The sequence below is a fragment of the Scyliorhinus canicula genome, chromosome 21 (genome assembly GCF_902713615.1).
Source record: "Scyliorhinus canicula chromosome 21, sScyCan1.1, whole genome shotgun sequence".
In the NCBI taxonomy this organism is placed as follows: Eukaryota; Metazoa; Chordata; class Chondrichthyes; order Carcharhiniformes; family Scyliorhinidae; genus Scyliorhinus; species Scyliorhinus canicula.
In genome coordinates, this window is record NC_052166.1 from 61504919 (window position 1) to 61518684 (window position 13766).

At 48.0% G+C, this 13766-nt stretch overlaps 1 protein-coding gene across 9 annotated transcripts in view; it reads left to right on the forward strand.

Annotated features, from left to right (window-relative positions):
- si:dkey-21e5.1 (potassium channel subfamily T member 1) overlaps window positions 1-13766 on the forward strand; it is a 401511-nt gene that overhangs the window by 229015 nt on the left and 158730 nt on the right. For all 9 annotated transcript variants that reach the window (XR_005458485.1, XM_038781761.1, XM_038781755.1 and 6 more), the window contains 2 exons: window positions 8492-8548; window positions 11916-11964. Coding sequence is in view for 8 of the 9 variants with exons in the window: in XM_038781761.1 (XP_038637689.1) it covers window positions 8492-8548; window positions 11916-11964 (106 nt within the window). In the remaining variant the exon portion in view is untranslated. The remainder of the gene's footprint in view (window positions 1-8491; window positions 8549-11915; window positions 11965-13766) is intronic.

Consider the following 13766-nt stretch of genomic DNA (forward strand, 5'->3'; position numbering starts at 1 on the left):
CTTCGGCCCTCAATGTTGCGCCGACCTGTGAAACCATCTGAAGCCTATCTGACCTACACTATTCCATTTTCATCCACATGTCTATCCAGTGACCACTTAAATGCCCTTAAAGTTGGCGAGTCTACTACTGTTGCAGGCAGGGCGTTCCACACCCCTACTACTCTCTGAGTAAAGAAACTGCCTCTGATATCTGTCCTATATCTATCACCCCTCAATTTAAAGCTATGTCCCCTCGTGTTGGTCATCACCATCCGAGGAAAAAGACTGTCACTGTCCACCCTATCTAACCCTCTGACTATCTTATATGTCTCTATTAAGTCACCTCTCCTCTCTAACGAAAACAACCTCAAGACCCTGAGCCTTTCCTCGTAAGATCTTTGAGAAAAAGGTGTATGAATTATTTGGCACATGTGGAGCAGCCTGAGAGGTGAGGTTGGACTGATGGCTTCTGAAGCTCTCCATCACTGGGGGGGTTTTCCCACCTCATGTCTGGTCCTGATGTAGCCTAACCGATTGCTCGGGTTAGTCAGCAACTCAGGGGGAGATGGTGGCGCGGTGGTCACGTCATTGAACAAGTAAAACAGACTCCCAGGTTCATGCTCCAGGGATGCTTCCTATAGCCACCCCCCTCCCCCCCCCCCCCCCCCCCCCACTTCACCCTCCACCCCACCTCACCCTGCACCAAAGCTGGACCGAGGTTCCCTGGAGTGTTCTGTGTTTTCGTTGAGGAGCCAGTGTGTCCTCTTGCCTGCCTCTCTGATTGGGCTGTTGGTACGACACCTCTACTGATCTTCCCATCGGGAAAATGGATGGATGTCCTTAATTTCGATAGCATCACCAGAGGTTCCCCTGAGTTGGTTGCCTCTTAAAAGGTGGCAGAGACCAGCTGCCAGGGGAGGCAGTGGCGAAGTGGCATTGTCGCTGGGCTAGTAATCCAGAGAATCAGAGTCATTCTCCGGGGACCAGAGTTCAAAACCCGCCATGGCAAATTTGAATTCAATAATAAACTGGAATTAAAAGTCTAAAAGACGACCATTGAAAAATGAAATGAAATGAAAATCGCTTATTGTCACAAGTAGGCTTCAAATGAAGTTACTGTGAAAAGCCCCTAGTCGCCACATTCCGGCGCCTGTTCGGGTAGGCTGGTACGGGAATTGAACCGTGCTGCTGGCCTGCCTTGGTCTGCTTTCAAAGCCAGCGATTTAGCCCTGTACTAAACCAGCCCCTTTTTCGTAAACAACCATCTGATCACTAATGTCCTTTAGGGAAGAAAAGGGGCTGGTTTAGCACAGTGGGCTAAACAGCTGACTTGTGATGCAGAACAAGGCAGCAGCACGGTTCAATTCCCGTACCGGCCTCCCGGAACAGGCGCTGGAATGTGGCGACTAGGGGCTTTTCACAGTATCTTCATTGAAGCCTACTCATGACAATAAGTGGTTATTATTATTAAATCTGCCGTCCTTACCTGGTCTGGGCTACATGTGACTCCAGATCCACAGCAATGTGTTTGACTCTTAAATACCCTTGGGGCTGGGCAATAACTGCTGACCCCCCACATCCCGTGAATGATTTTTTAAAAAGGCATCACCTGCGGGTGCTGGGACCTGATTTGGATCCCGACCTCTGAAGATCTTTCAATGTCTAAATGTCATCAAACCAGATTTCAAATGTTACCAATGCTGGCATGGTAGGTCCTACATTTACTGAATCTCCCTAACCACTGATCCACTCATAGAACATAGAACATTACAGCGCAGTACAGGCCCTTCGGCCCTCGATGTTGCGCCGACCTGTAAAACCACTCTAAAGCCCATCTACACTACACTACATCTACACTATTCCCTTATTGTCCATATCGATTCTCAACAATAGAAACATAAAATGTTCAATCATTGTGTGAAACGACTTGTTCAAGTCAAATTGGTAGCGAGTCGTCGAGGAACCTTATGGGGCAGCTACGTAGGCATATGTAAAAAACATGTCTCCTTTGAGAGCTACTGGTGGTGATTTAACCTGAGGATCACCACACTTCAGGCAAGGTTGAGAGGGCGAGACCTTCATGAATAACCTCAGCCAGTACAGGGATTGAACCCACCCTATTGGCCTCGCTCCGCATCATGACTGGCGGGTGACAGCAGAACTAGGGGGCATAGCCTCAAAATAAGGGGAAGTAGATTTAGGACTGAGTTTAGGAGGAACTTCTTCACCCAAAGGGTTGTGAATCTATGGAATTCCTTGCCCAGTGAAGCAGTTGAGGCTCCTTCATTACATGTTTTTAAGGTAAAGATAGATAGTTTTTTGAAGAATAAAGGGATTAAGGGTTATGGTGTTCGGGCCGGAAAGTGGAGCTGAGTCCACAAAAGATCAGCCATGATCTAATTGAATGGCGGAGCAGGCTCGAGGGGCCAGATGGCCTACTCCTGCTCCTAGTTCTTATGTTCTTATGTTCTTATGAACTGGCATTCCAGCCAGCTGAGCTAACCGGCTCCCATCGCCATATAAGGGAGAAGGGAACAGGGATGATGCCGATAAAGTTAAACGAGGAAGGAACTCAAGTGGAACATAAATGCCAGCGTGGACTGATTGGGATGAATGGCCTGTTTTAGTTCTTTCTCTTCCTTGTAGATTTAAGTTGCTGAATTTTCATAATTACAGTCACGAACTGTTATTAGTGCAGCTGAAAAGATGTGAGGTTAACTGTAAAGCGCTTCGATCCCCTACCCTCTTCCGTATTTGTTTACTTGTGAATGTGTTTGAGCAGGGAATTTAGCGGTTACATTTTTGATTCAGCCATCTGTGAGAGCTGAATTAATATACTTTTTTTTAAAAAAACCTTTGGCATTTCTCATGATCCGCGCTGTTTCAGAGGCAGGCATTAAGCATTAGCTTCTGTATCGCCATGTGCAGTTTTTGGCATTATTAAACTTTAAGTGCCACAGGCAGTAATAAACTTCCAGCTGTTATCCTGCCTGGTTTGCATATATAATGACAATCTTTAGCAGTGTGTAGGCACAAAGTTTCAATTTTTTTCTGGGTGTAAAGAACAGGAGCAAGGGTTCAATGGCAGCACTTTCCATGATTGTGATTGGTATGAACACACCCATTAACTCTAGTGGACTGATAGAAAATCCTCTCTTCCTGGCTGTGAGCTTCCAGCACAGATATCTGCAATCTCTCCGGATGTATAAAACAGAGACAACACACTTCTTAAAAATGCGTAAGATCAACTCTTCACATGCTCACCAAGGACCTCTGATTCTACCTCCAAGCCAATGGGCAGCACGGTAGCACAGTGGTTAGCACTGTTGCTTGACAGTGCCAGGGTCCCGAGTTCGATGCTCGGGTCACTGTCTGTGTGGAATCTGCACGTTCTCCCCGTGTCTGTGTGGGTTTCCTCCGGGTGCTCCGGTTTCCTCCCACAAGTCCCGATAGATGTGCAGCTTAGGTGGATTGGCCAGGCTAAAATTGTCCCTTTGTGTCCAAAGATGTGCAGGTTAGGTGGGGTACATGGCTGAGGAGATAGGGCAGGGGAGTGGGCCTAAGTAGGTTGCAGACTCGACGCGCTGAATGGCCTTCCTCTGCACTGTAGAAATTCTACGATTCTATGGGATCAAATCCCACTGTGGTAACATTAATGTTTGAAAATAAATTTATAAATCTGAAATTAAAAGCCAATCATCAACAATGATGACCATTATTGCAAAAACCTACCATTGTTGTAAAAGCCGACCATGTTCACTCCTGTTCTTTGGGAGATCTGTCATTCATACCTGGTCTTACCAGGTCTGCAACTCGAGATGAGCAACCATTACAAAGTAACTCCCTTCCCAACAGCACTGTGGCTGTACCCGCACCACATGGACTGCAGTCAGTTCACCACCATCTCAAGGGCAATTAGGGATGGGCTAGCCCAGCCAGTGACACCCACATCCTATGAATTATATTTTTATTTTAAATCATAATAATGATCATAATAATAATAATCTTTATTGTCGCAAGTCGGCTTACATTAACACTGCAAGGAAGTGACTGTGAAAATCCCCTAGTTGCTACATCCAGCGCGTGTTCGGGTTCACAGAGGGTGAATTCAGAATGTCCAATTCACCCAACAGCACGTCATTCGGGATTTGTGGGAGGAAACCGGAGCACCCGAAGGAAACCCACGGAGACACGGGGAGAACGTACCGAACGTGCAGATTCTGCACAGACAATCACCCAAGCCGGGAATCGAACCTGGGACCCTGCCGCTGTGAAGCAACAGTGCTAACCTCTGTGCTACCGTGCTACCCCCACTTTCCACTATCCTATTATCATCCAGCCTCCAACTGTTACACCTTGCCTCAAGTTGCTCTCCTATCCCGTCATTGATGCACCTTTCTACGAACATCCAGTTGGCCCGATGTTTAACTGTTGTCAGACTGTCACTGTGCTGTGCCGTTGTCAGTGTATCTCCTTCTGTCACTGCACTGTTCCTCTGTTATCACATCATCAAACTCTCACTGCGCTGTCTGTCTGTTGTGCTATTGCCATGGTATCTTGTGGTCACCGTGTGCTCTGTTCTCACTGTGCTGTCTCCTGCCACTGTGTTGGCTGATCATTGCCAATGTGCTATCTGAATGTTCAATCTCTGGTATAGTTCCATCTCCCTTCAGCTCAACATTACCAAGGTGGAAACCATCCTGTTTGACGCCCACACACTGCAAACCCCCTCCGACCCCTCCCTGTCCCTGTCCCCACAAATGTTGTGAATTATTGACTGGTCCTATCTCCTATCCCAGCTCGTTGTGTAGCACTGAGTTGAGCCTCAACAATCCCAGTGTCCTGATTATACTGCCTGTAGCACTTACGTAAGATGATGGGAACGGGGCAATAGAGAAACCAATGCTTAAAGTCTGCTTCCGAAGTAGTTTCAGTTAGAGGGATATTGTCCTGTTTCAGCCTGAGGTGAGCTTCGGCTCATATATCTGATCCAGTATCGAGGCTGCCTCCTCTGGAGTTGGCAACTACTCGGCTATTTCTATAGTGTTGGCCATGACGTTCCAGATGCTTCAAAGCGATGAACAGCCAAATTAAGTGCTTTTGAAGTGTAGCCATTGTTGTAATGAAGGAAATGTGGCAGCCAGTTTGCACACGATAAGGATCCGCAAAAAGAAACGTGATAGTGAGCAGATAATCAGATTTAATGCTGGTTGAGGGATGAATGTTGGCCAAGGCAAATGACTCCCAGAAATGACAGTTAATGCATAGCAGCTCTGAATTTGAACAATTGAATAAGTAGTCCTTCAACCTGGCGGGAAAATGTAAGGTAAAATGTTTCTGAGTATTGCCGAAAAGAGAGACATGCTATCAAAGCTTTACATTGTCCACTCCTCAGGATAGATGCACTGGTGCCAAATTTCAAAGGAAGAAGCAGCAATCTATACTGCATGGGAAAAGGCTGCTGATTGGTTGGACAGTCAGCTGGCATTTCCAACCGTGCAAAGGAGTAACGTGGTATATGAATTTCAGTGCTGGTGTGATGACGGTACGTAGGCTGTACCTACCAATGACTGCCGGTCATATTAAATCCCTCATCTCTCCGGCTGTTCATTGTAGGTAGAGTATTGACCGTACTCACGCAACCCATGCTTGAAAAACTCAATACGTAAGGCGGCATTTTCCATCCTTTCCCGTCGGCAGGATCTTTCAAACCCGCTGGAGGCGACCCCATGTGGCGGATTCCCCGGAGCCAGGGCGTGCGTGCCATCCAAAATGCCACAGACCTCAGTGGGGTACAGTCAATGGCGAGCCACCACTCCCAAAGAATACATACCACGAGAGGAGGATGGGGGGGGTGGGGGGTGGAAAATCCCAGCCATAATGTTGTCTAACTTTGGAAGGGATTATGTGATTGGACTACACTGGCAGCCATTTAAAGATTAGCAGCCAGGCTCGCGATGTAGCTCACCTATACTTACTCCATAAACAGGGCCCTGTCCTCTGCAACCAGAAAGTACATGTACAGGCATTGCACATTTTCTTAATTCAACAAAAACATGGGAATACAACATCTCCCAGGTGCATTCTCCAAGGCAATGCCTAAACCAATCGGAGCTGACAGGCTAGCCAATCAGCATCTTTTTCCCATATAGTATAAGATTTTGCTTATTTTGAAATTTGGCATTCTTGTGTCTGCCCTGATGAGTACAAGAAGAAAAGCTTTGACAGCGTATCGTTCTTTTCAGTAATGATTGCCATCCAATAAGCATTCACTTCTCATACAGTAAATAAAAATGTTGGTTTCCCCTTACATTAATATTCCTGGGAGGTGTCCAGCCTGATGAGTGCAACACAAAATGCTTTGACATGCCTCTATGTCTACCATACTCCAGTTCTGTACGACCAAATCACAAGAAAATAATTTCATATTCTCCTTGTTCTGCCAATGTTACTCAGATGATTTCAAACTGACTTAACAAAGAATGCGATTGGAATTATCTCAATGCCTTTGTGAAGATCATAGCCATCGTCTCAAGGTCTGATTCTTCCCGTGCTATTCATTTTCAGCTGCCCTACAGAAACTGCCAACCGGTTCAGTACTCACGCAGTTCTGATGAAAGGTCAGCAACCTGAAATGTTAAATCCGTTTCTCTCTCCCCTCCTGACCGGCTGTGTTTTCCAGCACTTTCTGCTTTTGCTTTGTTCAGTAACCTGTTGCTCATCTCACCCAGAAGCCTGTACACTGACCTCCATTAGCACCGTTCCCGCAGTACATGAGCTTCAAAATCCCTCCTCTCAATTTCAAATCTCTCCGTGTCCCCTACTCCCTCAAGTCTTCTGCAAGCCTATATCCTAAAATGCATCCTCAGCTCTAACAGATCGACCCCAGTGCTGACGATAAAGTGTTTAGCCCGATAAGACCATAAAAAGTAGGTGCAGAAGTAAGCCATTTGGCCCATCAAGTCTGCTCCACCATTCAATGCGATCGTGACAGATCAGGAAATATAGAATTCCTTCAGTGCAGAAGGAGGCCATTCAGCACATCGGGTTCGCACCGACCCTCTGAAAGAGCACCCTACCTAGGCTCAGTCGCCCGCCCTATCCCAGTCCCCCTCCGTGCATTGATCATGGCCAATCACTAAACCTGCACATCTTAGGACTGTGGGAGGAAACCGGAGCACCCAGAGAAAATCCACTCAGACATGGGGAGAAAGTGCAAACTCCACACACACACACAGGCAGTCAGCCAAGGCCTGTGAGGCAGCAGTGCCAGCCACTGTGCCACCGTGCTGCCCTATCTGATGTGATAATCCTCAATTTTGGGGCAGCATGGTAGCATTGTGGATAGCACAATTGCTTCACAGCTCCAGGGTCCCAGGTTCGATTCCGGCTTGGGTCACTGTCTGTGCGGAGTCTGCACATCCTCCCCGTGTGTGCGTGGGTTTCCTCCGGGTGCTCCGGATTCCTCCCACAGTCCAAAGATGTGCAGGTTAGGTGGATTGACCATGCTAAATTACCCTTAGTGTCCAAAAGTGCCCTTAGTGTTCGGTGGGGTTACTGGGTTATGGGGATAGGGTGGAGGTGTTGACCTTGGGTAGGGTGCTCTTTCCATGAGCCGGTGCAGACTCGATGGGCTGAATGGCCTCCTTCTGCACTGTAAATTCTATGAACTCCACTTTCCCGCTTACCCCCATCATCCTGCATTCCCTCACAGATTAAAAAGTCCTGTGCCCCACGCGCTCGAGAAATCACTTCATGAAAACCTTTAGAAGTCATAGGTTAGGCCTCCGCCGGAGCGTCACGTCCAATTCTGGGCACCACACATTTGTGAGGATGTCAAGGCCTCAGCAAAGGTGTGGAGCATTCTTTGCCAGAACGCTGGGGAGGAATGAGGGACTTCAGTTATACGCAGAGACTGGAGAAGCTGCGATTGATCTCCTTAGAGCAGGGAAGGTTACAAGAGATCTCATAAAGGTGAACAAAATCATTCACTATAATAGAACCCCTTGTAAAGGAAAACTGTTTTCACTGATGGGAGGGCCAGAAACCAGAGAGAAGAGATTTAAGATAATTGAAAAAGGAATGTGAAGAAAGATGATAATTTTTTTGTTAAAGGGCGATGGAGCTAAATGTGAGGTAAATTACAAAAGGGAATTGGATATCTGCTTAAAAAAAGAAAAAAAAAGAATGGCTCGGGGAAAAGACCAGACAGGGGGAACTAATTTGACAGTTCTTTCAAATAGGATCACAGACGGCTGGATGGTCTGCTTCAGTGCTGTTTGATTCTATGATAAACCGCGCCACCTTGGGATCTATCACCTCACCTTCAAAAGCAACCTGAAAATCAACCTCTCCAGCTGCACTTCAAATTGTCTCCTTTCAATTTGTCAGCAGTGCTTGCAAGTAGCAAGTTGCGGTATCTTGAGGCACTTCACTATGTAGAACAGCTTGCGCGTGTCCCTTTTGAAGTTTAATGATGTTGCTTTCTGTACGTTTGTGGACCTTTTCTTAGCTCGGGATGTCAAAACAAGACTGATTCTAACTCATCCTCCAGTGGCGAAATCGATTGGTAAGTGACTTTCTGTGAAGGTACATCCTTGGATTAGCTGTCTGTCGGGGTGGCGTGGGAGAAAATTAAACCTTAAACACTGCTGGCATATTTCAGATTTTGTTGAAGACATATTCAGAGAAAGTTGCCATTTTTTTATCTTCAATTCTGCTGTCCTCATTTTCAGAAGGCGCCATGGGGTATACGCCCTCTGTTTGCGGGTCTTAAGCAATGGAAGACTAAGGGGCAGGGGGCATCACTTAATACTTAAGACACCCTTTTCACACAAGGGAAAACATGGAAACTGTCACTCATGCCAGGCAGCTTATTGCCCACCATTATGATTTGGTTGGTTTGGTTACTGACCAGCCACTGTTGGGATTGGCACTCACAACTGGAATGAAGTGAGTTTCTTATTTGCTGTGCAGCTCACTAACTTATTAGAGGCAAACAGCATTCATAAACGATGCTTATTTGGCTGGAGGAAAGGTATAAATTTGTTTAGCCCATCAGTGCGATGTCAAGCTGTGCGATGATGTTAGTGCAAACCAATTTTCAGAATGTTTGTGGGATAGCGAAGGCTGAGAATGCATTAGAACATAGAACATAGAACGATACAGCGCAGTACAGACCCTTCGGCCCTCGATGTTGCACCGACATGGAAAAAAAAACTAAAGGCCATCTAACCTACACTATGCCCTTATCATCCATATGCTTATCCAATAAATTTTTTAATGCCCTCAATGTTGGCGAGTTCACTACTGTTGCAGGTAGGGCATTCCACAGCCTCACCACTCTTTGCGTAAAAAACCCACCTCTGACCTCTGTCCTATATCTATTACCCCTCAATTTAAGGCTATGTCCCCTCGTGCTAGCCACCTCCATCCGCGGGAGAAGGCTCTCGCTGTCCACCCTATCTAACCCTCTGATCATTTTGTATGCCTCTATTAAGTCACCTCTTAACCTTCTTCTCTCTAACGAAAACAACCTCAAGTCCATCAGCCTTTCCTCATAAGATTTTCCCTCCATACCAGGCAACATCCTGGTAAATCTCCTCTGCACCCGTTCCAAAGCTTCCACGTCTTCAAACATAAGGAATTGTTCAGTGTAGGAACGAATAGAGATCTGAAGAAAAGAACGGTCATTTCTGTAATTTGGAGTGTCTTGTGACTGATACATGGACCTCGAGACAGGACAACATCCAAACACTGGAACATTGTAGAGTGTGCTCCTGAAGCCGGGGGAGCCTGTGTGTTGGAAAGGGCACACGAACTGTGAGGAAATTCTGAGGATGGTGAGGGGGAAGGATCGTTAGCGAACATCACAACGAGACGGCAGCAAGGTTGGGTTTGTCACATTCTGAGGCACGTGATCTTGCTGAGCAAGGTGATTGAAGGAAACTAAGAGGGATGTAGACCAGGAGGGGAAAAATAGAGGATGATAAAATGAGACAACTTGGAATTGGAAATGGGAGGCCCCTACGAGCGACTGAAGGGGAAAGAGCAAGCCCCTGAGTCATGGAGAGAGGAACAGAGGACCTGTCCTTAAGCAGATCACTGCTACTACTTATTAGTGGAGATAGCTCCGGTGGCAACAGAGTTTCAGAAGGAATGGTTGCTACGTTTATTTTTGTGGCCCATACTCGCAGAAGGCGAGACTTCAGATTTATACCCAATCATGAATATAGTCAGTTCTGCGGCAACTTTAGCCTCACTATGGAAGCAGAGTTAAAATGCCTGTGCATAAAATGGATTAAATAATTGAGTTTGATGCACAGATATAAGGGGCGGGATTCTCCGACCCCCCGCCGGGTCGGAGAATGGCCCGGGGCCGGTATCAATCCCTGCCCCACCGTGTCCCGAATTCTTCGCCCCCCGAGATTCGGCGGGGGCAGGCCCCCCGCGGCGATTCTCCGAATTGAACCCGGGTCCCTGGTACTGTGAGGCAGTGATGGGCCAAAGTCCCGCCGCTGACAAGCCTCTCCCGCCGGCGTGGATTAAGCCACCTACCTTACCGGCGGGAGCAGGTGGTGCGGGTGGGCACCGGGGTCCTGGGGGGGGGGGGGGGGGCTGCGGGGCGATCTGACCCCGGAGGGTGCCCCCACGGTGGCCTGGCCCGTGATCGGGGCCCACCCATAGGCGGGCGGGCCTGTGCCATGGGGGCACTCTTTTTTTTCCGCCTTCGCCATGGTCTTTACCATGGCAGAGGCGGAAGAGACCCCCTCCCCTGCGCATGCGCCGGTATGACATCAGCAGCCGCTGACGCTCCGGCGCATGCACAGACTTACGCCGGCCGGCAAAGTCTTTTCGGCCCTGGCTGGCATGGCGCCAAAGGCCGTTCACGCCAGCTGGCGGAGCGGGAACCACTCCGGCGCGGGCCTCACCCCTCAATGTGAGGGCTTGGCCCCTAAAGGTGCAGAGACTTCCGCACCTTTGGGGCGGCCCGACGCCGGAGTGGTTCACGCCACTCCAACACGCCGGGACCCCCCGCCCCGCTGGGTAGGGGAGAATCCCGGCCAAGGTTTTTATTAGACAGTGTCCCTACTGAATGCACTCCCTCCATCCCCTGTGCGCAGTGTCGGCAGTGTGCACCATTTACTGCAGGAACTTACCAAGGTTCCTTTGACGCCGGCTGCCAAACCCACGATCTCTACCCTCTGGAAGGACAAAGGCAGCAGATGCATGGGAACACGATGCATGCAAGTTCCCCTCCAAGCCACGCACCACCCTGACTTGGAAATATATCGCTGTTTCTTCACTGTGGCTGGGTCAAAATCCAGGAATCCCCTTTCTAACAACGCTGTGGATGCACCTACAGCACTTGAATGATAGCTGTTCAAGAAGGCAGCTCACCACCACCTTAGGGTGGCACAGTGGTTAGCACTGCTGCCTCACAGCACCAGGGACCCGGGTTCAATCTGGGCTTTGGTGATTTCTGTGTGGAATTTGCACATTCTCCCTGTGTCGGCGTGGGTTTTCTACGGGTGCTCCGGTTTCCTCCCACAGTCCAAAGATGTGCAGGTTTGGTGGATTGGCCATGCTAAATTGCCCCTTAGTGTACAGGGACAGGCAAGTTAGGTGGGGTTGCGGGGATAGGGCAAGGGAATGGGCCTGGGTAGCGCGCTCTTTCAGAGGATCGGTGCAGACCCAATGGGCCGAATGGCCTCCTTCTGCACTGTGGGGATTCCATGGTTCCATAGTTCTCAAGGGCAATTAGGAATGAGTAACAAATGCTGCCCTTGCCAGTGACACTCACGGCCCAATAAAAAATAGAGTTATAATGGCACTTAGAAAGCGAACTGTAATGTTCCTGAATGAATGGCTGGGTTTGACTCAGGTTTTGAAAGCTACATTCAACTGTTGTTTGCTTTTTTTTTTGTCATTTACAGGGGATCAATATTTTGGGTAAACAGACCTCTGCCACTGTGGGGAATTCAGGTGGGTGACAGAATGCAGCGAAAGATAAAATGAAGAGTGTATTGTACATATTCTCTATTTGTACTAAAATACAAACGCGTTCTTTGTGTGAAGATTGGCCCACGCCTGTACGTTTAAACGTGGTCATTCTCTTTGTCTTAAATGTCGTTTACTGGGGTAGAGTCTCTGTAATCAGCAACTTACTAAGCCCAGCAGTCTTTGTCAAGAGCTTATTAACCATCCTCAAAAATTGAACCAAGATGTGGTAAAGCCCATGAAGCGCTGCACTTGCTGGATGTGTACGGCTTGCTGCACAGAATTGTAATTTTGCTTCAAGTGTCTGAAGAGACATTGAATTATACCGGTTCCCAGAGAGGTTGGGTGGGATTTTTCAACCCTTCCTGTTGGCGGAATTTGACCCCCACTGCGAGGTCGCCGATGGGCGGCAGGGGCGAGGAATATAAATCACGGGCAACAAGGTGCTGAAGTGAGTTAGCACTGCTGCCTCACTGCGCCGAGGTCCCAGGTTCGATCCCGGCTCTGGGTCACTGTTCGTGTGGAGTGTGCACATTCTCCCCGTGTTTGCATGGGTTTCACCCCCACAACCCAAAGATGTGCAGGGTAGGTGGATTGGCTATGGTAAATTACCCCTAGGGCATTAGCTATGAGGAGCGGTTGAATAAACTTGTTCTCACTGGAACGATGGAGGTTGAGGGGCGACTTGACAGAGGTCTACAAAATTATGAGGAGCATAGACAGAGTGGATAGTCAGAGGCTTTTTCCCAGGGTAGAGGGGTAAATTACTAGGGGGCATAGGTTTAAGGTGCGAGGGGCAAGGTTTAGAGGAGATGCACGAGGCAAGTTTTTTACACAGAGGGTAGTGGGTGCCTGGAACTCGCTGCCGGAGGAGGTGGTGGAAGCAGGGACGATAGTGACATTTAAGGGGCATCTTGACAAATACATGAATAGGATGGGAATAGAGGGATACGGACCCCGGAAGTGTAGAAGATTTTAGTTTAGAAGGGCAGCATGGTCGGCACAGGCTTGGAGGGCCGAAGGGCCTGTTCCTGTGCTGTACTTTTCTTTGTTCTTTGTTCTTAATTGAAAAAACTGAATTGGGTACTCTAAATTTAAAAAAATAAAAATAAATAAATAAATAAATCACGATCAGCTTCGGCAAAACCGGAAGATCCCGCTGGTGAGCGATGGTGAACTGCCTCCGGCATGGGAAAACCGTCCCCGGGAGGGCTGGAAAACTCCACCCACTGTTTGCAAGTAATCCCGACTTAATACGTCATTGAAAATGCACTTGCAGCTGAAATAGCCCTAAAATTTACTGGTGTGTTTAATATGTAATCCTTACCTTGGTCCCAATGCCACATCTATTGGCAAGGTTCTGTCACCGCACAATCTATGGAGGAGTAGGGAAACTCGACCACAACTTTCTAAATTTCCACATTTAACTGCACACGCGCATACTCCCAAGGTTTGTTCTCCAAAGCGGAGATGGTGGTGTAGTGGTAATATTACTGGAGTAGTAATCCAGAGACCCAGGCGAATGCTTAGGGGTTGTGGGTTCAAATCCCACCACATGGAATTTAAATTCAACCAATAAAATCTGGAATATAAAGCTGGTGACCACGAAACTATCACTGATTACTATATAAACCCATTTGGATCAGTGATCCCTACAGGGAAGGAAATTTGCCATCCTTACCTGGTCTGACCTACATGGACTCCAGACCCACATGGTTGACTACCCTGTGAAATTGCCAAGCAAGCCGCTGAGTTCAAGGGAAGGGCAACAAATGCTGGTCTGTCCA